Consider the following 24,637-nt stretch of genomic DNA (forward strand, 5'->3'; position numbering starts at 1 on the left):
CATGACCAGCCCAGACACTCTAACAAGACCCTGTTTTGGAAAAACAGACAAGAAATACACTGAAAGTAATTGAATCCTAGCGGGGAAATGCAAGTAACTCCTAACCACATTTTAGTTCCGAGAGAGAGAGAGAGAGAGAGAGAGAGAGAGAGAGAGAGAGAGAGAGAGAGAGAGAGGATGCATGGCCAAACCAGAGGCAGTGCAGCCTGGCTCCAGTGAGTTCCCGGCTCCCGCTAGGTCGCCCACTCAGCTTCAACAAGTCCATGTGCTCCTGTTAGAGCCATTAGTTCCCATCAGTCCCTGCGCTGACCCGACGAGGCCTGCACCCAGTGGAACGATTTCCAAAAGAAACTGTTTGCTTCTGTTTTAACGTTTGTTTCCTTGGGAACCCCGGGTTCTCAGCGCCCATTTGCTTGAAGGCACATGCCTTTCATTAAGGTGGCCAGAGGACGCGGACATCCAGCCTGGGCTGAGGAAGGAAAACCACTCATCCAAAAAGATCAGGGGACAAGGCGGATGCCTGGGAAGACACCTGCCCGACCCCCACACCTCTCAGCATCATGGGTGGCTCAGGAAGGAAGACTCTGGTTTGCCTCCTTTTCATGCTAGTACATCTACATGGGGCTTCATCACAGGAAGCAGGCCCAGCGGGGCAGAGAAAACCACTGTTTGAGAGGCTCCGTAGACTAGAAGAGCAGGTAGGTGTGTCACCCTTGGGGTGGTTCCATTTTTTCAGTTTGTTTTGAACGGCAACAGGTAACAATGAGTGTTACAGAAACCGCTGTAAGCATTGGTGCTGGGTGGACTCGAACACACCGCACACCGTTTAGGGGCTGGCTGACTGGTTTGGTTTTGGTTTGGTGGTTTGGGCATTTGGAGCAGATCATGGCGTTTTCACTAGTCACTGGACACCAGGCAAGAGCCAGGCAGCCTGGGCTCTGAGGGCCGTCAGATGACCTGCGGTGGGTAGGGATCAGGGAGGCCTGAGCAGCAGGGAAAGGACTAGGAGGGACTTGGGGGCCCCAGGTGCCCTGCATCGGCCCAGGTGTGGGAACTGAGAGGGGTCTGGTGTGTCTCAGAGCAGGGGCTGCCGAGGGCCCCGTGTGAGTCCTGCTTTGATTCCACCAAAGGATCACGCAGCCCATCCCGCTGGCCCCTCTCCTCCCGGGCTGCGGAAGAGAAGCCACTGACCACAGCCATCCAGCTGTGGAGAGGTCAGCCTGGCACTGTCGCCCCCCCCCAAACCCCACACTGATTTGAGCCTGTGGTGGCTGAGGTCATCTGCCCACATCTCCCCATGTCGTGGCAAGATCCCTGCCTCCCATAACTGATGTGTCCTCTCTGCAGTTTCGGAGATTCCAAGAGGTGACCTTGACACACCTGCAGGCCATTGCCAACAACTACAACGTGTCCTACAACATTGATGCCCGGTTCCAGAGCCTGGAGGAGGACAGCCAGGCCAGGGCTCTGGCGGTCAACAGGTCTCAGACCATAGCTCAGGAGGAGCTGGCCCACCTAAAGACGTGGGTGAGGAAGAGCCGGCGCAGAGGCCAGAAGATAGACCGGCGGCTCCAGGCCCTGGACCTCATCCTGGGTGCACAGAGCAGGCAGCAGGTGGAGGAGAGGGAGGCGCAGAAGGCCCAGCAGGAAGCCATGGACAGCCTGGCCCGGGATATGCAGGCCATGCAGGAAACACTGGCCAGCCTGACCCACCACATCCACAGCCAAGGTGCCAGGCTAGCCGTGCTCGAGGGACGCCTACAGATGGACAGCTGTGGCACTGCAGCTCCAGCGCTTGCCCCCACCCTGCCCCCCACTCGGCCTGTAAGGCCAGGCCCAGGCTCCCTGCAGCTACAGAGGGCCAGGCAGGTGCTGGGGGCTTCCACACTCCAGGGGCACTCTGAGGACACCTCTTCCCTTCCCCAGAGGCTTCCAGCCCCAAGCATCTACGCGTCTCTCACACCCCGGGAGAACCCTCCTCAGCTAGCACAGCCCCCCCAGAGCCTGGGGCATGGTGAGTGTCACAGGCCTGAGCCACCCACGGATGTTCAGCTTCCCCTCCGTCTCCTCCTGAGCCCGGGAGTCCTCCCACCCCTCCGCCCCCCTGGGAGGAGAGGACCCTGGCTTTGTGTGTGCCCTGCCCCAGGAGAGGGGGTAGCCTGACTCTGACCCTCTGCCACGTGACAGCCTGTCCGCAGGCCCCCACCGGGTCAGGTCACCGCGTGGTGTAGCCACCAGCCAGGGAGAAGGGGGCGGGGGAGGCATGGAAAGTGGGGCGGAAGCAGAAACCAGGACAAAGGCAGAGGCTTGACAGATGGGTAGGGATACAAGAAGGGCCGCAAGCTGGTGGCTACCCACCTGGGGTGGGCAGACTGAGGCTGTTGGGTCTCGTGTCTAGTGGAGGACACCTGCCTGGCCATGTTAAGACCCACGTTGGACTTGACCTCCAGCTATCAAAACATACAAATAAGGGCTGGGAGTTTGGCCTAGTGGTAGAGTGCTAGTATGCCCGAAGACCCAGACCCAGGTTCCATTCCTTGGTACCACATACATAGAAAAAAGCCAGAAGTGGTGCTGAGGCTCCAGTGGTGGAGCTCTAGCCTTGAGAAAACCCAAGGACAGTGCTCAGGCCCTGAGCTCAAGCCCAGGACTGGCAAAAAAAATAGTGTACGTATATATATGCATATATGTACATATATACACATATATGGACACACGCACGCACACACACACACACACGCACGCGCGCGCGCACACACACGCACACACACACACACACACATAATACACCCTGGCCTGGGCTGTGTTTTTGTTTTCTCCTGCACTGGGCATTAACCCAGGGCTGCCTTCTCTGTCATTTGAGTTAAAAACTCAGTCTTTTTTTTTTTTTTTGGTCAGTTACAAGACTTGAACTCAGGACCTGGCACTGCCTCCAAGCTCTTTTGCTCAAGGCTAGCACTCTACCGCTTGGGCCACAGTGCCACTTCTGGTTTTCTGGTAGTTAATTGGTAAGAGTCTCATGAATTTTCCTGCTTGGGCTGGTTTTGAACTGCGGTCCTCCCAGCTCAGCCTCCTGAGTAGCTTGGGTGACAAGAGTGAGTCTCCAATGTTTTTTGGTAGGTTATAGGGCTTGAACTCTGGGCCTGGGCGCTGTCCCTGCGCTCTTCAGCTCAAGGCTACCACCCTACCCCTTGAGCCACAGCGCCACTCACTTCTGGTTTTCTCATGGTTAATTGGCGGTAAGAGTCTCATGAACCTCAGTGTCCGGGCTGGCTTTGAACTGTGATCCTCAGATCTCAGCCTCCTGAGTAGCTAGGATGACAGGCGTGAGTCACTGCGCCCTGCCTAGTTTTTGGTTTTTTTGAGATAGGGTCTCACTTTATCCAGGCGGGCTTCTACCTCCCGATCCCCCTGCTTCTGCTGGGATCTGGGCTGCTTCCACTTGGTAAACGGACGGCGGTTTGTTTCAGAGCTGAAGGGAAGTTCAGCAGAGGCTTCTAAGGGGAGCTTCAGGTCAGCATGGAGGGCCGGCTCACCCAGGGACAGGACGCGCGCTCACCCTGGCCTCACCCGGGGACAGGATGAGGCCAGTCCTCGAAAGCTGGGATGAAGTAGCTGCAGGTCAGCGTGTCTTGGTGGCCCCTCTGTGTGGCCACGGCAGAGCCCCTGCTCAGGGTGCTCACTGATTCTGGGTTTCCCGACGGTTCCGAGGCTGACCCTCTCTCCATGCACACTCTCTCTCTTTCCAGTTTGCAACGTGGGCCCTGTGTTCATTTTCCCAAACGCCTCCACCCAGAACGTGATCTCCTTCCGTCCCAGCTTCCTCACTGCCCTACGTGCCCTGTCCTTCTGCAGCTGGGTCCGCACAGCGGCCGGGCACCTGGGCACCCTCCTCTCCTATGCCACCCCGGAGAATGACAACAAGCTGGTGCTGCATGGCAGGGGCTCCCTGGTCCCTGGCGCTATCCACTTTGTGATCGGAGACCCAGCCTTCAGGGAGCTGCCACTGCAGCCACTGCTAGATGGGCAGTGGCACCACATTTGCGTGGTCTGGGCATCTCCCACGGGCAGATTCCGCCTCCACGTGGACCGCAAGCTGGCAGCTGCTGGCTCTGGCTTCCGAATGGGCTACGAGATCCCTCCTGGAGGCTCCCTGGTGGTGGGCCAGGAACAGGACCGCGTGGGGGGTGGGTTTGATGGCACCGAGGCCTTTGTGGGCAGTGTGGCTGGCTTGGCCATGTGGGACCGGGCTCTGGTCCCTGGGGAAGTGGCAGACCTCTTCGCGGGGAGGGAGTTCCCCACAGGTGCCATTCTGACCCTGGCCAATGCCACGTGGGCGGGGGGCTTTGTGCAGAGGGCCAGCTGCACCTGCCTGGAGCCGTGTCCTTGAGACGGCAGCCCACCAGATGTCCAGGAGACTCTTACCTCCAGTTAACCACCAGAAAACCGGAAGTAGTGCTGTGGCTCCGGGAGTAGGGTGGTAGCCTTGAGCTGAAGAGCTCAGGGATAACACTCAGGCTCAGAGTTCAAGTCCCTACTTAAAAAAAAAAAGTAACAAAAGAAAAAGAATTCCATATTTTGACATGTTAAAAAAATACATGCATTGGCGATTAGAAAAGGTAGTTTAAGTTAAATGTGATTTTTAACGAATTGATTCTCAGATTCCCGAAGAACTGCCAAAGGCAAGATCTCAAGATTCTAATCAACCCTAGGCAGCTCAATCCTTTGAAGGTCTTGCCTTTGGCCAAAGTCTTGGGTGAGTTGTGCCCTGCCTTGAGGCAGGGAGCAGGCGTGGTCACTGAGTCATGGTCAGGGAGGTAAGCTGTGTGCAGGCCTGAATCACTTGCTGTCCTCCGCTTTCCCAGGACCAGGGAACTTGGTGGAGACGCATGTGTCTGCCTGCCCATCTTTCTGTGTGAAACAAGGTCTCTGTGGCTGCTCATGCACGCAGGCCTCAGGGCCCCTCCTCCTTCACCACCCCCTCCCTGCTCTCTGGAATGCTTCATGTAATTCTGCCCTTGAGGAGGGAGCAAAGTGCCACCTTTCTTTTGGAAAGACGGTGAGCTGACTGATATTTCTGGAGGGATGCCAGGTCCCCTGGCATTGGCACAGGCAGGACTGTGCTAATGGTGGTTTAGTTGCAGAATTCTTGGTTTCAGTCTTGGGTAAGAGATTAAAAGCAACCCTAAGTTCCTGCTCCCCATCGCCCTGGGGTTCAGATCCAGGAAGCTTGGACAGGACTTCACTTCCACCACCTCCCCGTTTTCAGGGGCCCACGAAGCACTCACAGGGAGAGGGCACCCCCACATCACAGTGGTGCATTTGGCTCTGTGTGAAGCTTTACGAGTTCCGCACACATCAGTATGAATTAGTACACTGCAGGCTACTGTGTGCAGGCGTTTTGAGGGCACAACACTGGAGCAAGGGCTAGGAGGGGCTTCAATCTCTGGGCAGCATGTAGCTGCACTGTGGGAGCCTGGAGATGGGTGGGGGTGTGGAACAGACAGCCATGGGAAGCAGGCTGGGTTTGGGGGCCAGGCAGTGTGAGAGTGTGTCCCCCATGACTCACCATCCCGCCGGGACAGCAACGCCGTCATGTGTACGTTTTGAAGCATGACCCATCTTGCCTTCCAATGCCATGGAAGTTTTCCATGAACCAGTTCATTCCATGCCCAGACAAGGAAAAGACAGTGAGCGGGAGCGGAGTCCAGCGGGTGGTCCCTCCCAGGGCGCCGAGGTCCCCGAGAGCCCTGCTGACCATCTTTTGCTCCGGGCTCAGCTTTGGGCTCCTCCTTGTCTGCCTGGGGCTCGGCAGTGACCACCCTGGGGCAGCGGCCGGGCACCCCGGGACGAGGCCCCTGGACCGGGACCGCCCCGAAGCACGGACTACAGTTCCCAGAAGGCCGCGCGCGCGCGTGTGTGCGCGCTTGGCCCTCGGCGGCCGCCGTCGCAGGCCGCGTGATCTAGCGCCCGGCACATGACCGCCGGCGCGGGTCACGTGATCGCCGGCGCGGGTCACGAGAAGTACCCGGGGCGGCGGGCGCTTCCCGGCCGGTGGGTCGGCCGCGGGCCATGGCCAACGTCTCTAAGAAGGTGTCCTGGTCCGGCCGCGACCGCGACGACGAGGAGGCGGCGCCGCTGCTGCGGAGGACGGCGCGGCCCGACGAGGGGACGCCGCTGCTGAACGGGGCCGGGCCGGCCGCGCGCCAGGTGAGGCCGCCGGGCCGGGAGGCGCCCGGGGCGAGGCGAGGCGAGGCGAGGGGGCCCGCGGCGGGCGAGGCGAGGCCAGGGGGCCCGCGGCGGGCGAGGGGGCCCGCGGCGGGCGAGGCGAGGCGAGGCGGCCCGGGGCGGCCCGCCGCGCGCCCCATCCCTGCTGCCGCCCGGGCTCCAGGGCCATCCCTGCGAGGGGAAGCTCGTCCTCCTTTTAAATTGTGGCTGGCGTTGGCTGCCCTCGGAGTCCTTGGGGACTCGGTCTCGACGAGTGGCCGGGGATCGCGGGGGCGGACACCCAGGCGTCTTCGCCCCGACCAGAGACTCGGCTCAGAGTCTGGGGAGGAGTGTTTCACAGGAAGGGCCACATCCTCGTGGTGTGCTTGGTCGTAACCTCTTTTGTAACTGTTCTTCATCCGCTAAGCCCGTGCACAGTGGGGATAGGTCAGTGGGACCAGAAAAAATCAGGTTGCTCCTGTACAACTTTTTCTGCTTTTGGCGAGGAGGAAGTGTAAGTAGCTCAGCTTTCTTTGAATAGTTATCTTCTTCTTCTTCTTCTTTCTTGCCAGTCCTGGGCTTGAGCTCAGGGCCTGAGCACTGTCCTTGGACTTTCTCAAGGCTAGAGCTCTACCACTCGAGCCTCAGCACCACTTCCGGCTTTTGTCTGTGTATGTGGTACCGAGGAATTGAACTCAGGTCTTTGTGCATGCTGGGCAGGCACTCTACCACAAACTCCTGGTCTTTTTTTTTTTTGGAAACTAACCTGAAGTCCATAAAACAGAAGGAAAAAAATTGCCTTTAATAGTTGACAGGAAGCTGGACCCAGTGGCTCACACCTGTAATCCCAGCTAGTCTGGAGTCTGAGATCTGAGGATCAAGGTTCAAAGGCAGCACAGGCACTAAAGTCTGTGAAACTCTTTATCTCCAATTAACCACTAGAAAACTGGAAGTGGTGCTGTGGCTCAAGGGGTAGGACGGTAATCTTGAATTGAAGAGCTTAGGGACAACTCCCAGGCCCAGAGTTCAAGTCCTAGGACCAACAACAAAAAAAGATGCAGTTGATTTCTTCCTTGAAGGTATTTTTGCAGGGGCTGGGAATGTGGCTCAGTGGTAGATTGCTTGCCTAGCATGCATGAAGCCCTGGATTCGATTTCTTGGTATTACATACACAGAAAAAGCTGGAAGTGGTGCTGTGGGTCAAGTCATAAGTGATAGAATAGAGTGCTAGCCTTGAGAATGGATTGGCACCAAAAAAAAAAAAGTAGTCTCACAGTTTTCTGCTGGGGTAGCTTTCAGTCATGGTCCCCATATCTTAGTCTCCTGAGTAGTTAGGATTGCAGACTGGTCCACTGACGCCCTGCTGTTGCTATGAGTTTCAAATAGTTGTAGATTCCCAGGAAGTTGCAGTGGTAGTACACAGCAGGCCTGGGGCCTTAGATAACTGGAACTCAGTTGCTGGAGCCTGAAGCTTTTGAGCCCTGCAGCTTTGTGTGAAAACAGCCAGGACGCCACCCCACACCAGGAGCAGTGGTGCAGCTGGCAGTGGCTGTGGCAGGGCCTGGACTCCCAGCCTTTCCTGCTGGCCTTTGCCTGTGTCTTAAGCTCTGCCTGCAGCTGTCAGACCACGGTTTCCCAGGTGTGACTGCTGTTGAACTGGCATCTCCTGGGCTGGCTGAGGACTCATCCTCCTGTGACCTGTAGCCAGCCCCTCTCTAACGGTCCTCAGACACTGCTCATATGTGCTGAGACTGTGGCCTTGAGAATGCCATGGACAGTGCCCAGACCCTGGGTTCAAGCCCCACGACTGGCAAAAAAAAAAATTGACTGTGGCTGGCTCTGAGCTGTTTGCGTCGGACACTAAGGTGCATAAAACACCTTCCTTCCCTCTAGAGATGGGCTTGGTGCCCTGCAGGGATGGATGAGAGGTCAATTGGTGCTCAGTTTGTGGGGCATAAGATCTCCAGGTGGGTAGGAGAAAGCAGAGAACAAAGTGTGCATCTGAGACTCTTGAGTAGTTGGGAACCTGTTGTGGGTTGTGCCCTGGCTGGCTTGGAGTTGGAGTCAGCGCTCAAGTTACCCACAGGAAGCTGGGCACGCTAGCCTAGAGTAGCCTGGAACTTGCAGTCCTCGCTCGGCCTCAGTCTGCAAGTCTGTCCTGAAGTGTTGTGGAGCAGTGCCAGCCCCTTAGCTCGTCCAGCTCACACCAGTGGTAGTGCGCTGGTGCCCACAGCTGCTCTTTGCTCTGTCTGTCAGCCCTGCCATACTCTGCCATCTGTTAATTGCAGCCCATTGCCTGTGGAATCTCCTGGTGGGGTGCACTGACGCCCCCCAGTGTCCTGTGGGGGCAGGCCTGCTAGACACACATCCTGTCACATGCACCTTGGTTCACAGACAGATGGGGAAGCAGCCGTCCTGGGCTGCCTCTTGGTCAGAGTTCACACATGACCTGGAACTTGGCTCTGGCCATGCACTGGCCGGCATGCTGGGGTGTGCTGCTCTCCTCCCGGGCTCTGCAGTCTGTCTTCCGCTCCTAGAGCACACCCTTCCAACTTCAGTGGAGTCCTGGGCTCAGGACTGGCCAGCGGAGCGGTGCTGCCAGGAGAAGCCTGGGCTCCTCTGCCAGGCACCTGACCCCCTCTCTTCTGGTTTTAGTCCCCTCACTCTGCATTTTTCCAAATCGGACAAATGAAAAACATGGAGTTGGATGATGAGCTCTTAGATGCGGTGAGTGGCATATGTTCTCTCTCCTTTTCCCACAGAGCTGCACCCTAACAGGGCAGTGTCCCACCTAAGGACGGGGAACAGTGGGCAGGGCCAGGCAGGGGGAGTGTGGCTGGCAGACACAAGGACCCCCAGAGACCGATCAGAGCTGGACTGCACTGGAGGCCACATAGCCACGCCAGCCGGAAGGGCGGAGGCGGGCAGGAGTAGTAGAGGAAGGGTTGGTGGAGCCCCAAGGCCCTGGACGGGAGTGGGATCCCAGAGAGGTGGGGCATCCTTGGAGAGTGTGAAGGTTGGCCATATCTTCTAACACCCCCCAAAATGACCCTCCCGCTGCAGTGGTGGCTCTGAGTCACCGCCAGGGCGCTTGTGGACGCCTAGATTCTGCTTTGCTCTGTTGGCCTAGCACCGTGCTAGTAGATGTGGGGTGTGAAACGGACCCATTGCTTCTGTCTGGAGGACTGTGCCCTAGAGAGGCCGGTTCTTGTACTCCGCGGTGGAGGCTTCTGACTTTCCGGCTTGCCAGCCATGTTCTTCTATAATTTTGGAGTGTCCCTTCATCGTGCCCTTACTTCTCAGAAGCCAGACATGATAACATTTACACCTGTAAGCCTAGTACTTGGGAAGCTGAGACAGGAGGACTGAGAGTTCTGTCTAGGATAGCCTAGATTACGTAGTGAGACTGTCTCCAAGAGAGAAAGGAAGAAAACCCCCTTGTGACTCTGTGTTTCCTTCCACAGGAAGTGGATCCACCCCATCCCTTCCCCAAGGAGATTCCACACAATGAGAAGCTCCTGTCTCTCAAGTATGAGGTAGGCCCCCTGTCCAGGACCCAGGCCCTTTGCCTGCCCCAACCCCCCCTCTCCCAGTTCCTTGGTTAGTAATCGCCTCTGTGCCTTGCTCTGCAGAGCTTAGACTACGACAACAGCGAGAATCAGCTGTTCCTGGAAGAGGAGAGGCGGATCAACCACACAGTAAGTGGGGGCTTGGGGCACTGGCCATGCTGCTGTCCTGTGTCCAGGCAGTGTGTTGCCTGGTCCCTCTCCTTGTCTGTCCTGAGCCTTGGTGGTCTGAAGCCGCTGTGTTCCTCTGGCCTTGTCGGTGAGGCCTTGAGGGTCACGTGATACCTGGCCTCTCGTGGTAGAACTGCAGGGGGAAACGTGGTGCTAAAGGCACCCAGGAAGGCCGTCCCAGCGGATGTCCGCTCTGGAATGTGGGCAGCCGGGCGCTTTGTTGGGAACATCACCCACTGGTGTCTCATTCACACACGGGTGCTGGGCGCCCTACGTGGGTGGCAGCCTTGGAGGCCAGCCGCCGCTGACCGCCGCCCGGCGCTGTCCCACAGGCCTTCCGGACAGTGGAGATCAAGCGCTGGGTCATCTGCGCCCTCATCGGGATCCTCACGGGCCTTGTGGCCTGCTTCATCGACATCGTGGTAGAGAGACTGGCCGGCCTCAAGTACAAGGTGATCAAGGACAGTATCCTTCACAGCCAGGGTGGGGCGAAGGTCTGTGCCCTCACAGGTGGGCGGTGCCCAGGGGGCCTGGACCAGCGGCGGCAGCTGCACCGATGTCCTCCTTGGGGACCGCCCGTGGTGTCCTCTGGCCTGAGGCTTTGCAGGACACCACGCAGCTTCTGCTCACAGCTGTGCTCTGTAGCCTGGCCACAGGAGGGAGGGCAGGGCGGCTGTGGGCCGGGAGGACAGCTGTTCTTGGCCTTGACTCTCTCAGACATCGACAGGTTCACAGAGAAGGGCGGGCTGTCCTTCTCCCTCCTGCTGTGGGCCACGCTCAACTCGGCCTTTGTGCTCGTAGGCTCGGTGATTGTGGCCTTCATCGAGGTACCGCGGTGTGCTCTGGGCATTTTGGGGTGCGGGCGGGAGGCAGCACAGGACCGGCCATCCTGGGGCTGTGGAGTCTGCATGCTTCGTGCTAGTGAGAGTCAGCATCCAGTCAGATCCGCCTCACACCCCTGGTAATGCCATTCCAGGCCCCGCAGCTCAGGTCCAGGCTACCCTGCCCTGTCCCCCACTCCATGCCACACCCGCCTTCACCCCATCCCACGCAGGCCTCTGTACCTGTCCCGGGCAGAGAAAGGAGCAGAACCAGTTTCTCCCCCGTGGACCTCACTCCACCCCACGGTGGAGACGTACGCTTTATCCTGGGACTCGCAGGAGCCTGCCCCTTTTTATAGGTTGCTGTCCTGATTCCCTAGTCTTGTCTTGGGCCGTAGAAGAAAGAAGTAGCTCCAGAACGTTTCCTTTGGGGTGGCTCAGTGACCCCATGTGCAGAAGCTCTGGTTCTTGCTTGGTGCTTGATGGGTGCTCCATCTTGGACCTGCCCTTCTCTTTAGGAGCACACAGATATGGCATCTCCTCCCAGGCCCCTGGCACAGCCCACAGGGTTTATTTCCTGGGCGGGACTGGGGTGTGAGGACCCCGGAAGTGAGGACCTGCATGCACCAGGCAGGATCCTTCCCTGGGCCTGGTTCCCCTTGACTCCTGGGGCCCAGGAGCCGTGCCCGCTCACTCACCTACTGGCTGCTGTCCCCGTCTCCTTCCAGCCCGTAGCTGCGGGCAGTGGGATTCCCCAGATCAAGTGCTTCCTCAACGGCGTGAAGATTCCCCACGTGGTGCGGCTCAAGGTGAGCTCTGGTGACCTGGATCCATCAGCCCATCTCCTGCCTTCCCTCCGCTGTGCCTGGGGCTGCGCTGCCAGGAGCACTGTGGAAGTGGCAGGGCCCAGGCTTTGTGCAGGAGGTCAACTAGCAGGGCACCGCTTAACCAGTGCGTGTGCTGCAGTTGTAGCTGCACACGGCGGCTGTCAAATAGGATTGCGTGGCTGATGGGATTTTAGCACCACTGCAGTTAGGGTGGGAGGCTTTCTTTCAAGCGTTCCCTCAGTACTCGTGTTTAATGTCAGAGCAGCCTCCTCACTCCACCGGGCTTACGTGATTTCCACCACAGTCCACCGACTGCCATTTTCGTCCACACGGTCAGCCTTCCCAGACTGAGACTGGCCAGAGGGCTTCCCATGCTGCTTCAGGAGACTCCCTGGGCGGACGTGGGTCTTCTACAGGCTCTTCTAGGCCTGGGGTACCACGGCCAAGGAGGGGCTGTGCGGTTACACTCAGGGGTGCAGGGCAGTGTAGTACCAGCTCGGGGCGCCCTGCCCTTGTGCTCATTGTAGAAGACCCGGCTGGAGCCCTCTAGAAGTTGTACTGCTTAGCTAGCTGAGCAGGTTGAGGAGGCTTCCTTGGCGCCTGCACTGAGGTGAAGCCCCCTCCTCCTCTGTGTCTGTGCCCTGGGCAGGCGTGCTTGCACTGTGAGAGTTCTGTCTTAGGGAGCCCAGGTAATCGTCACTCCCCTTCTCTCGTCTGCTGTATTTGCCACCCTCAGGCAGACTGAAGAGTACTTTGGTGACTCCTGCCTGGCACGGAGGCTAAAGCGTGCACACACATTCCCCACGAGGACACACGGATCGCTGTGCTGGGGAGGGGTGGCGCATGTCACTGTCAGCAGAGGCACCTGGCAGGTGCTGCACGGTGGCCCTCTTGCTTTGAGAAGGAAACAAGGAAAAGGACATGCCCCTTGGGTGGGGTATCTGGGCCCCCAGAGAGGGTGGGAAGGGAGCCAGGGCCTGGCTGTACTGGGGCAGGAAGAGTCCTACCGCAGCCGGTGCCTCCCGAGCCCAGCAGCTCACCCATCTCCGGTCCCACCGCTGTGTGTGCACTGCAGCCCAGGCTCGAGGACAGTGTTTGGTGTTCACGTGCATTTTCTTTGGCATTTTCTTTGTGTTCTAGACATTGGTGATCAAGGTGTCCGGTGTGATTCTGTCCGTGGTGGGAGGACTGGCTGTGGGAAAGGTAATGGGTGTGCATGGCACGGCCCCAGCCTGGTTCTGGCCCTGCTCCTTGGGGGGCGCCATGACCCCCGGGCAGCCTCTGAGAGCTGCACTTCTAGGAAGGGCCCATGATCCACTCGGGCTCGGTGATCGCCGCCGGGATTTCCCAGGGAAGGTCCACGTCACTCAAGCGAGATTTCAAGGTGAGCCCTCTCCCCTGTGGGCTATGGGCAGGCCCTCACTGCGCCACCCTTCCCCCATTTCTATCCCCATCCCTACCTCAGTGACAGCCTGGCCTGCTTAGAACCCAGGTGGGCATGGACCCTTTGCCCCTGCCCTGTGTGGTCTCTCCACAACCCTAGCGTTCGTGCGTGCATGTGTGCATGTGGAGAGTGTGTGTGGCTCTAGCCAGCTGAAGGAGGTCAGACCTGAACATGGATGCTCTGACACCCAAAACATGTTTCAGGCCGGGAATAATGATGCATGTCTGTAGTCCAGGCACTTGGCACACAGAGGCTAGAGAGTTTCATTTGAGGCCAGACTGGTGGCCTACACCGGTTCCTTGTCATAAAGAAAACATCAAAAGACAATAAACGTTGCTTCTTTGCACTGTCACAGCATTTTGGTGGAATTTGGGGGCAGAATATGTTTATTATTAGAGGATGTAGGTGTGTGTTTGTGTGTGTTTGCGTGTTTGCCAGTCCTGGGGCTTGAACTCAGGGCCTGGGCACTGTCACTGAGTTTCTTTTTACTCAAGGCTAGCACTCTACCCCTTGAGCCACAACTCTAGTTCTGGTTTTTTCTGTGTATGTGGTATTGTGGAATCAAACCCAGGGCTTCATGTATTCCAGGCAAGTGCTCTGCCAATAAGCCACATTCCTAGCCCTGTTTTTGTGTGTCTGTCTGTCTCTTTTTTTGTCAGTCATTGGGCTTGAACTCTGGGCTTGAGCACTGTCCCTGAGCTCAGCTCAAGGCTACCAGCTACCTCTTGAACCACAACCTCTCTTCCCATTTTCTAGTGATTAATTGGAGATGAGTCTCACTTCCTTTTGTGCTCAGACTGACTTTGAACCACGACCCTCAGATCTCAGCGTCCTGAGGATGTAGGATTACTGTGCCCTGCTGTTCATGTTTCTTGTAGTGCTGTTGAATTCAGGACCTTCCATTTTCTTTGGTACTAAGGCTGAGACTTCAAGGTTTTGTGCTCTCACTTGGATTTGTCACTCAAGTTCAGTGGTATACCACTTGAGCCATACCGCCATTTCTGGGTTTTTGGTGGTTAATTGGAGTCTTCCCAGGCTGGCTTTTTTTTTTTTTGCACCAGTCCTGGGGCATGAACTCCAGGGGTTTGAGCATTGCCCTTGGGCTTTCTCAAGGCTAGAACTCTACCACTGGAGCCATAGAACCACTTCCGGCTTTTTTTGTATATGTGGTACCACGGAATTGAACCTGGGTCTTTGTGCATGCTAGGTAAGCCCTCTACCACTATGCCAAATTCCCAGCCTCCAGGCTGGCTTTTAAAAGCCTTATTTCTCAGATCGCAGCTTCTTGTGTAGCTAGATGATAGGTGTGAGCCCTAGTACCTGGCTACTTTGAGATTGAGTCTCTGTAGGCCATGCTGGTCTTAAACTCTTAATTCTCCAGCCTCCTAAAGAGTGGGGAGTAAGACTCGCTGCATTCACTTGATTTCCGTGTGATCTCTCGGTGAGCTGTGTTAGCAGGGTGTGTGCGTATAGAGAAGTTGAGCTGGCACTGTAGATGCAATCCTCTGCTTTTCTCAGCGGGCCACACAGTATGCTGGGGTACATGGACAATGTAGCGTGCTGGCTGTGGCAGCTCTGTGACTCCAGTATCTGCTGGTGTGATTGTCCCTCATCTCTGTCAGCCCTTTTGTGGCAGCCTGTCACGAGTATCCCCTCCAGATCTACCCATGCTGCTCTTCATCCCTTCCTCCTTCAGATCTTTGAGTACTTCCGCAGGGACACCGAGAAGAGAGACTTTGTCTCAGCAGGAGCTGCAGCTGGGGTGTCCGCTGCGTTCGGAGCACCTGTGGGTGAGGAGAGCAGCTCCCCCTGGTCTGTGGCTTTGCTCTTGGGGGCTTCATGGCTGGCTGCGCCGCGAGCTAGGCTGTCCCTGCTTGGTTGATGCACTCATCTTGGTATTTGCAGATGAGCACCTGGTCAGGTGTGGCCGGTAGCTCACAGCCACCAGCCAGGGGGATTTATTATGAGAGCCCAGTACCATTGTCAGGAGCCCTGGCCTGGCCCTGAGACGTGCTGAGAATCCCCTCTCCCTGTGGCCTGACCACCCTCTGGCTTCCCTTGTAACACGGTCTGTCTTTCCTGGGTGTGAAGGGGTAGGGGTAACAGTGGGTGCAGCTACCCTGTAGGCAGGATGGCGCCTCAGGCCTGCCTGCTTTCTTCCAGGGGGTGTCCTGTTCAGCTTGGAAGAAGGTGCGTCCTTCTGGAACCAGTTCCTGACATGGAGGATTGTAAGTGCCTTCTGGCCACCCTTGTCCCCTCCCCCATGACCAGACACCACAGACTGCCACTGTGGGCAGAGTAGATACCCACGTGTGCTCCATCCGCGTGTGTAGAGTCATCCCTTTCTCTCCTACTCTTGTCCTGGTGTGTCACTGCCCCAGCACTGGCCTCCCGCTGCAGTGGGCTGGGCTCTCTGGCCCTCTCCCTCCTGTCTGGGGTGCATTCTCCAGATGGACAGATCCCGCCCGCCACCCAGGTCTGGTTCCAGGCACTGGGTTAGATGGTCTCTGTTCCCCATGTGTGTTGGTGGGCTCCGGCGCAGTCCTGAGGGCCCCGGGTGGGCCGCAGCCTTAAGGCCGTGCCTTCTTCTCTCCTGCAGTTCTTCGCTTCCATGATTTCCACCTTCACCCTGAACTGTGTCCTCAGCATCTACCACGGGAACATGTGGGACCTGTCCAGCCCAGGCCTCATCAACTTTGGAAGGTTTGACTCAGAGGTACGCCTCCCATCGCCTCACCTACCCTTTCTCCTGACTAAGGCTGGGGCTTCAGCCCGGTCTGTGGGAGGAATTGAGTTCTCCTGGGCAGACTCCAGGTCCTACGTTGTTCTGGGAGTAGGCACAGGGATCTGCCCCTGTCCAGCATCCAGGCGCCCACACTGCCATGAGGGGATGGCTGTGTGCTGCTAGCCACAGCGCACGCGCCACCCACGTTAGCCGGACTCGGAGGAAGCCTGAGGTCGGCTCAAAGCACCCAGTTCTACCCACAGGACCTCTGCGGCCCTGTGAAAAAGTGGTGGAAAATTCCATGATCAGAGCCAGAGCTCACATCTGGTCCCAGGGATTAAGTGGTGGGAGCCACTTGCAAATACTAAGATGAGTCCTTTAATCCAGTGGGGAGACCCCTGCTCCTCAGCCCAGCCAGTTATGAAGCCCCCAAGAGCAAAGGCACAGAGCAGGCAGGTCTGGCCCCTCCTCACCCAGGGGGGCTCTGAACACAGCAGAGACCCCCTGCCACCTTCCTGTTCCCTTGTCTACAGAAAATGGCCTACACCATCCATGAAATCCCCGTCTTCATCGCCATGGGTGTGCTTGGTAAGTGCTTCCCCACATGGCGGAGCGGAGCAGAAACCTGTGTTGAGGGCAGGGCCCCAGTACCGGACAGCTGCGTCCCTGGGCCCCCAGTGACCCACTGCAGCTTTTCAGTGGTCAGAGGTTGAGGCCTCCACTCCCTGCAGGAAGAGTGGCGATGGCCAGGCTAGGCCAGGCCGAGCACCAGGCAGCTGGATATCTGTGGGATGAAACCTCAGGGCTGAGTAGAGCGGGTCCCCCAGCACCAGCAGTTTGAGTCTCCCCAAAATGCCTGGCCAAACATCAAGCTGGGGTGCGGTGGCTCACACCTGTTACCCTCGCTACTCAGGAGGCCGAGATCTGAGGTTCAAAGCCAGCCCAGGCAAGTCCTTGAGACTCTTATCTCCAATGAACCACTGGGAAAGTGGAAGTGGCCCTGTGGCTCAAGGAGTAGGGCAGTAGCTTTGAACTGAAGAGTCCAAGCCCCATGACCAACATAAGTGTGTATGTATTTATGGATGGAGACATGGCTCTGGAGGCATGGCACAGTGGTAGGCTGACTAGCAAGAATGAAGTGATTTAGAGTTTGGCATTTGGTTTTGTTTTGTTGGTTTTTTTTTTTATTATTATTATTTTGGAACATTTTTCAACCCATGAGATATTCTAGGAAAGGGATGTAAGTCTAAACACAGAATCCATCTATTCCCATCCACCTGTACACATAGCCTGACCACGGCCTGTCACGGGGCAGACGCAGAATTTCCCACTTACAGGAAGGAGATCCAGATTAGGAGTGCTCATCCTGAACTGCTCTGTGAGGAAGGCAGAGCCCAGGTGCCCTGCCCCGGGCCTCGCCACTCCTCCTCCCACCCCACCGACGAGTGCTTTTTTCTGGTTATAGGTGGCATTCTCGGAGCTGTGTTCAATGCCTTGAATTACTGGCTGACAATGTTTCGAATCCGGTGAGGAAGTAACTCGGTTTTTTATAAACGGAGTTGCCAGGCCTGGCCTTACAGAGCCTCAGAAATGGGCTTGGGGTTTAGGATCCACACCCACCAGGGCCAGGGGCCTTGACAATTTGTGCGTGCCTGAGCTGCTTAGAACAGACAAGTTGGCGCCAGAGGCCTCTCCAGAGAGAACCAGGGCTCCTTGTCTGAGGGATGCCCTTGGGCAGAGGAGCAAGCGCAGGCAGGGTTAGACTCCACTCGGCCTTGGCCAGCGCACCCAGCTCTGTCCACTCTGCGCTGGCCCTGCTGTTAGGAGTGTGGATCCTCTGGGGTGACTTGGCTTTGTGGCAGCTCCCTCTGTACCTATGCACTTTGGGCTGCTGTGAGTGCCTGTCACCACTAGGAGAGAGAGAACCCCAGGATGTAGGGGGTTGGGAGGGGGAGCTGCAGGCGCCATCCCTGCCATGAGGCCTAACCTGGCTTTGGGCTCTAGGTACATACACCGGCCCTGCCTCCAGGTGATTGAGGCCATCCTGGTGGCTGCCGTCACAGCCACAGTTGCCTTTGTGCTGATTTACTCGTCCCGGGACTGCCAGCCCCTGCAGGGGAGCTCCATGTCCTACCCGCTCCAGGTACGCATGGGCCCGGAGGTGACCACTCTGGGTAGGCCAGCCGGTCCTTGCCCACATCCTGCTTAGGCATGAGGGCTGCGGCCCGGCTCAAGCTAGCGGGCCAATGGCCTGTGCTATCCAGCACAGAGAAGCAGACACTGGCTGTAGGATGCCCGGGGAAATAGGTGGCAGTGCCGGGGCTGTAGTCCTCGTTCCAGAGCAGTCCCTGGAGAGAGCTTCAGAAAGGAGCCTGAAGGCTGCTCCCTGTGCGTGCACGCATCGTAGGTGCCGCCTTGCCGCACAAGTCTCACGTAGATGTTCCAGCTTGTTGATGATGGTCCAGACAGACGCGGTGGGCAGTAGCAGCCACAGTCAGGACGGGAACAGTGCTGTGCTAGCCCGGAGCCCCCGAGCCTCCGGTTCCCGGGCCCTGCTTCCCCAGCCACCCCATGTGCTCTCCCGTTGCTGCAGCTCTTCTGTGCAGATGGTGAATACAACTCCATGGCTGCAGCCTTCTTCAACACCCCTGAGAAGAGTGTGGTCAGCCTCTTCCACGACCCACCAGGTATGTGAGGGTCGGGCTGCTGAGCCATGCCGCCAGCTTACTGCCCTGGGCCAGAAGGGCCGGCCCTGGCATGTTAGGGTGCACTGCAGTGCCAGCGTTAGCAGGTGCAAGTTGGAGTGGTGGGACTCAAGGGGCTGTCGGGTCCCACAGACACAGGTAGCCAAACACTAGACCAGCGCTGGCTGTGGTTCCCACTACACTGTCCACTTCCTACCTGGGCCACTGGGTCGGGGCCACCTCTCAGCAGGAGAGTCCAGGCTTTGCCCTCTCCCGGCCACCTCGTGATGTGGAGACTGCTCCAGCTGGGCTGCGCCTGCCAATAGCCTGTTTTCCCATGTGGCCTTGGAGCACTGCTTCTCATTGTTCCCCTCCCGAGGCCACCAGGGACTTCCCTGTCCCCAGATCTGCCCGTGGAGGGCATCAAGAAATGGAGCAGAGAGAGGCATGGGGTCCACGTGAGGCTCTCCGGCCTGCCCCTTTGACCTCTGGCCTGTGCCACGGCACCTTTGGCGCACAGAATGACCGGCCCAGGGTGGTGTCGGCCTCTGCATTGGCCATTATGGCTTTCCCCCTTCCTCTCAGCCTTATTTCCCTGGTTTCTCATCCAGGAAGAGTAAGCAAGAGTTGTTCAGCCACTGGGAGTCATAGTGGCTATTTCTAGGCCCTGCTGTCCTCCACATTTCTCAGCAGTGACATCTCCATGGCCTTGGCCTTTGTGGCCTAGCAGAGTTCAGCTCAGCCGCCCACTGCCTCCAGGAGGACGGTCCATTCCCCCTGTCCTCTGGAGTCCAGGCCTCCCTCAGGCTTGGGAGAGGTCAGACTGATGCTGAGCAGCAGGGCCACCCATGGTTGAGGGGGGAATGATGTGCCCTTATCCCCCAGGGGCCCTCTGGACTAGAGATCCGGATGCAGGCAGGGCGTCCCCTGGGCTGCCCCGGACTCCTTCCCTGGGCTGCCGGCTCCTGTCCTCCCTGCACAGCTCCACAACTTTCCCATCTAGTTTGTGCTTTTTTTTTTTATGCCAGAGGTTAAGCTCAGCTTTGCTTGAATGGCTGGCATGCCATCACTTGAGCCATGCTTCCAGCCTTTGTGTGGACTATTTTGGAGGTGGTCTTGTGACCCCTCCGAGTGGCTAGGACTGCAGATGGGATGCCCTGGCACTTGGCTCCCCACCTCGTTCTCGAGGCTGCCTTCTGAGGACTAGCCGGGCTGGGACTCAGGAAGGAGCCCTGTGGTCCGGGTCAGGTAGCCCCGCGTGGGCATGCGACCCCTGCATCAGGACCAGCAGCTCTCCCCTTCCTAGGCTCCTACAACCCCTTGACCCTGGGCCTGTTCACCATCGTGTACTTCTTCCTGGCCTGCTGGACCTATGGGCTCACCGTGTCTGCCGGTGTCTTCATCCCGTCCCTGCTCATTGGCGCCGCCTGGGGTCGGCTCTTCGGCATCTCTCTGTCCTACCTCACGGGGGCAGCGGTGAGTCAGGGGTGTGGAGGCAGCGGAGTCTGTAGGGAACTGCATGCACACAGGCAGACAAAGGAGCGCCCCAATGCAGCTCTTCCCCCACACTCTGCAAAGAAGCATGCGGGGAGGGACTTACTGTGTGTCCCAGGTTGGCTTTGAACTCAGGAGCCTCCGTCCGCAGCCTCTTAGGCTGCACTACCATTCCTTGCTCAGGTGTTCTTTTGGTCTTGGTTTTTGTGCTAGTCCTGGTGCTCTCAGTGCTCCGACCTGGTGGCCCTGGGCAGGGGCTGTCACCTCATGCGGTCATTCCCCTGTGTTACCTGCTGCAGATCTGGGCAGACCCCGGCAAATACGCCCTGATGGGAGCTGCCGCCCAGCTCGGTAAGTCCTGGGTCTCATCACCTGGAGACTGCCACGACGGGGCAGAGGGGGTCCTACGCCACCACTCCAGGCAGCAGAACAGGAAAGGGGGTCCCCCCACACAGGCAGTCACGAGCCTCTCATTGGAAGCAGAAGAGACTGGAGGGTGGGTGTGGGCTGTGGAGGGTGCGTGTCTGGAGGAGCTATGGACGTGGTGGGTGTCTGGTGGGGTTCTGGAGGAGGTGGGTGTCTGGAGGGGTTCTGGAGGTGGTGGGTGTCTGGGGATGCTGTGGAGGAGGTGGGTGTCTGGAGGGGCTGTGGAGGGCGGGTGTGTGGAGTGGCTGTGAGGCCCGTGGTGCTCCGGCAGGTGGGATCGTGAGGATGACACTGAGCCTGACTGTCATCATGATGGAGGCCACCAGCAACGTGACCTACGGCTTCCCCATCATGCTGGTGCTCATGACCGCCAAGATCGTGGGCGACGTCTTCATCGAGGTGCCCAGAGCGGGAGGCCCCCCCTTCCTCCCGCATGCTGGCCTCAGCCTGGGGGCGGGGGGTCCTTTGGGCTCTGCGGCCTGAGGCCCTCCCTCGGGGCAGGGCCACCCACCTCTCTCTGTGGCCCCTCCCCAGGGCCTGTACGACATGCACATCCAGCTGCAGAGTGTGCCCTTCCTGCACTGGGAGGCGCCGGTGACCTCGCACTCCCTCACCGCCAGGTACTGCTGCAGCCTGCCACTGCCGCGCACCCCTGAGGGCCAGGTCCCAGGCTGGGCTGGGCTGGGGGGGGGGGTGGCAGGCTGCAGTGCCCGGGCTGATCAGGAAGCACCCGTGCCTACTCAGACTCGGGTGCTGGCAAGGCAGTGATGGGCGTCTGGGCTTCTCGTCAGGGAGGTGATGAGCACCCCGGTGACGTGCCTGAGGAGGAGGGAGAAGGTCGGCGTCATTGTGGACGTGCTCAGTGACACGGCCTCCAACCACAATGGGTTCCCCGTGGTGGAGGATGCCGGTGACACCCAGGTACCAGAGCCCTGCACCCTGACTTTCCGCTCACCAACACCCACGCCGTACGCTGCCCACTCCTGCTCTGGCCTGCAGAAGGCTACATGTCACAGGTTCCCAACTGACTGCGGGCAGCAGGCCCTTGCCCAGGCCTGGCCTGCAGGGGTGCGTGCACATGGGAGGTGGTTGGGGAGGGCTTTGGGGCCCGCTTGTCCCCATGCCAGGGCCATCCAGGACTCATGAGATGGAGTAGAAGTTCATTCACTGCAAGTCACTCAGAGGTGGCCCTCGGGGACCAGAGGAGAATCTGTGGGGAGTAGGACAAGTGGAGGTCCTGGTACTGGCATCCTGAGGCTGCTGCCCACCCACTGCCCGTTGCCCTCCACAGAGGTCTTGGGCTTCCTCTGACCCTGCCTCTCCCACAGCCACCCAGGCTCCAGGGCTTGATCCTGCGCTCCCAGCTCATCGTCCTGCTGAAGCACAAGGTGCGTCTGAGTGGCTGAGGCGGGGCAGGGCCTGGGCCTTCCCACGGTCCTGACCCTTGTTGTCCACAGGTGTTTGTGGAGAGGTCCAACATGGGCCAGCGGCGGCTGAGGCTGAAGGACTTCCGTGATGCCTACCCACGCTTCCCTCCCATCCAGTCCATCCACGTGTCCCAGGACGAGCGCGAGTGCACCATGGACCTGTCTGAGTTCATGAACCCCTCGCCTTACACCGTGCCCCAGGTACCCACCCCTCGCCTCACACTGAGCCCCAGGGACCCACCCTCACCTCACGATGGCCCAGGGACCCACCCCTCGCCTCACGATGGCCCAGGGACCCACCCTCACCTCACGATGGCCCAGGGACCCACCCCTCGCCTCACGATGGCCCAGGGACCCACCCCTCGCCTCACACTGAGCCCCAGAGACCCACCCTCACCTCACGATGGCCCAGGGACCCACCCCTCGCCTCACGATGGCCCAGGGACCCACCCTCACCTCACGATGGCCCAGGGACCCACCCTCACCTCACGATGGCCCAGGGACCCACCCCTCGCCTCACACTGAGCCCCAGGGACCCACCCTCACCTCATGATGCCCCAGGGACCCACCCTCACCTCACGATGGCCCAGGGACCCACCCTCGCCTCACATTGTGCCCCAGGAACCCATCACATTCACCTCACACTGCGCCCCAAGTACCTAACCTGTGGGTGCAGAGCAGGGATTGCCCTGTGGCAGGGGCTCCATGTGTGGTCTGCAGACGAGTCAGAAGGCATCAGGGCAAGACCTGGGGGTGCTGTGACCCCTGGGAGCAGTGCGTGGGGTTAGGCGCATGGAGGCTGAAGTCCACACCCACCTTGCAGGACGCCTCTCTTCCTCGGGTGTTCAAGCTATTCCGGGCTCTGGGCCTGAGGCACCTGGTAGTGGTGGACAATCGCAATCAGGTAAGGCTGGTGGTTATGGTCCACGTGGGCTGTCCTGTGGCTGTGGTCATGTTCCGCCTGGAAGGCCCTGTGGCCATGGTTGTGTTCTGCGTGGACTGTCCTGGGGCATGACACCACAAAGGCTCTGACCTGATGTTGATCTTGCAGGTGGTCGGGCTGGTGACCAGGAAGGACTTGGCGAGGTACCGCCTGGGGAAGGGAGGCCTGGAAGAGCTCTCGCTGGCACAGACCTGAGGCCTGGCCCCGCCTTGGTGGGCAGCGCCCCCTGGCCCCTTTGTGCTCCACCCTGGGGTCCCTGGTCTCTTGATCAGCGCCTTACTTCCTGGGCAGCCAAGCAGTAGGATCACCCCGTCTCGGGGCCTAGCTGGCCTGTGAGCCTGCCCTCCGTCATGGATTCCTGGTTTACATCCTCAATGTTTCCCCTGTGCCCTGGCCCCTCAGCACCCCGCTCTGGTTCCTTTCCCTTCAGGGATCAAGTGTGCATACAGTTGTGTCCCTGGCTGCTGGCTGCTGTGTCCCTGGCTGCTGGCTCCTGAGGCCAGCAGAGGGGCAGAGTGTGAGGCAGGCGAGCTGGGCCCCCGGCTGCTGCTTCTGTGGTACCCACCTGCCAGCCACACTGCCCTCACCACTAGAATCCTCATGGCCAGAGCTGGAGGATTCTATGTGGCTCCACAGGAGCCCCAGGTGGCCCTGGTCTGACCTAATTTAGGTGACCCCAGGCCCTGAGGACAGGAAGATGGGCCCATGCCAGGGCCTGGGGCATTGAGAGTCCCCGCGGCCTGAGGCTCGCATGTGAGGACCGCCAGGAAGGCAGCTTCTCAGCCCCGGGGCTTTGGTGTCTGCAGTGACCACAGCACCACTGGGGATGGTCTCCTGTCCAGCACTGGGTAGCGCTGGGCTGGTGGCACAGGCCGTGGTGTGGTAGAGCTGGCTGACCCGTCCAGCTCTGTGTTCCTCAGATCTTCCTCATGAACACTTGGAAGCTTCATCTCTGGTCTGTGTGGCATGGCTGTTGCTCCTTGTCCCCTCCAGGGAGCTGCCCTGCTCTGCCTTCCATAGGGATACAGGCCTACAGGTGCCTGGGCCTGTGTGGTCCACATAAGCCAGTAGCCTCCCGTTCCCCTGCCTGGGGCCTCGAGGTCAGGGCACCGAGCATGATGCCAGCTGCAGTTCTCCATGGGCAGCGGCTCACACCTCAAGGAACAGCAGCCACCTGTGGCCCAGAGGAGCCATAGATGGGGCAGAGGCTGGGCCTGGCATCGCCCTGCCCACGGGCTTGCTCCCAGGACCTCCCTGCAGACCCTGCTCTCGGTGTGTGTGCCAGGACCAGGTCTTGCCTGGCCAGCTGGCCTGCCCAAGCCCTGTGGGGAGGCTGGGCGACCAGGGCCCGAGGTCCTGCGGATGGGAGGGGAGCCTGGGAGTGGACTCCCCCCACAATTGGTACCAAAAAAGCACGTGCAATCTGTTGTTCATAGTTTCATGTCAATTACATGTTGAAATGCTATTTTGGATATACTAGGTTAAATAAAATCAACTATCAAAACTCACTCCGGCCGTCTCCTGTTTCAGTGTGACTACTAGAAAATCTCAAGCTCTCAAGCTGCCATGACTGACCAGCTCTTGTGCAGGTGGCTGTGTGGTCACCTTGGGGCCTCTGCCTCTGGGGGTGGGGCTGGCCCTTGTGTCCTCGTTCCAGGTCTGGGCCCCCAGGACATCAGTAACTCCTGGTGTCCCCCAGCCACACTGGCCAGCAGCCATGAGACACCTCTTTACAAGACAGATACTTCATTGTACCTTCAGCCTAGCAGAAACGGGCAGTTGAGGCCACACTGGCCAGGTCAGCTGAGAGCTTAGGTTCCACTGGCAGTTGGGCCGTGAAGTCACAAGGTTCTGGTGAGGAAAGGAAGGTTCCAGAATAACCCTGCTGCCAGGTTATACCTG

General features: G+C 58.7%; 2 protein-coding genes across 2 annotated transcripts; both read left to right on the plus strand.

The window, feature by feature from the left end:
* The first annotated feature begins 174 nt into the window (after positions 1-174).
* Ptx4 (pentraxin 4) lies at positions 175-4,819 on the plus strand. Its single transcript, XM_090324652.1, has 3 exons — positions 175-698; positions 1,348-2,014; positions 3,750-4,819. The coding sequence occupies exons 1-3, from the start codon at positions 561-563 to the stop codon at positions 4,388-4,390; spliced, it is 1,446 nt and encodes a 481-aa protein (XP_090180778.1). The 5' UTR covers positions 175-560; the 3' UTR covers positions 4,391-4,819.
* A 1,180-nt stretch (positions 4,820-5,999) lies between these two features.
* Positions 6,000-24,253, plus strand: Clcn7 (Cl-/H+ antiporter 7). The gene is made up of 25 exons (XM_090324985.1): positions 6,000-6,210; positions 8,863-8,934; positions 9,672-9,743; positions 9,840-9,905; positions 10,277-10,409; positions 10,662-10,771; positions 11,494-11,574; positions 12,733-12,795; positions 12,893-12,976; positions 14,733-14,826; positions 15,200-15,264; positions 15,636-15,752; positions 16,295-16,349; positions 17,227-17,287; positions 17,766-17,904; positions 18,355-18,448; positions 19,752-19,921; positions 20,239-20,290; positions 20,637-20,764; positions 20,900-20,985; positions 21,157-21,286; positions 21,694-21,753; positions 21,823-21,993; positions 22,616-22,696; positions 22,844-24,253. The coding sequence occupies exons 1-25, from the start codon at positions 6,073-6,075 to the stop codon at positions 22,928-22,930; spliced, it is 2,409 nt and encodes an 802-aa protein (XP_090181111.1). The 5' UTR covers positions 6,000-6,072; the 3' UTR covers positions 22,931-24,253.
* Positions 24,254-24,637: the final 384 nt, after the last annotated feature.

This window comes from Megascapheus bottae, chromosome 36 (assembly GCF_031878675.1).
Source record: "Megascapheus bottae isolate mThoBot1 chromosome 36, mThoBot2.hap1, whole genome shotgun sequence".
Classification (NCBI taxonomy): domain Eukaryota; kingdom Metazoa; phylum Chordata; class Mammalia; order Rodentia; family Geomyidae; genus Megascapheus; species Megascapheus bottae.

Coding starts and splice junctions, on each gene's coding strand:
- Ptx4 (XM_090324652.1), top strand. CDS start 561: ATGGGTGGCTCAGGAAGGAAGACTCTGGTTTGCCTCCTTTTCATGCTA. Junction 699..1,347: donor TCCGTAGACTAGAAGAGCAG/GTAGGTGTGTCA, acceptor TCCTCTCTGCAG/TTTCGGAGATTCCAAGAGGT. Junction 2,015..3,749: donor CCCCCAGAGCCTGGGGCATG/GTGAGTGTCACA, acceptor CTCTCTTTCCAG/TTTGCAACGTGGGCCCTGTG.
- Clcn7 (XM_090324985.1), top strand. CDS start 6,073: ATGGCCAACGTCTCTAAGAAGGTGTCCTGGTCCGGCCGCGACCGCGAC. Junction 9,906..10,276: donor AGAGGCGGATCAACCACACA/GTAAGTGGGGGC, acceptor GCTGTCCCACAG/GCCTTCCGGACAGTGGAGAT. Junction 15,753..16,294: donor TTGGAAGGTTTGACTCAGAG/GTACGCCTCCCA, acceptor CCTTGTCTACAG/AAAATGGCCTACACCATCCA.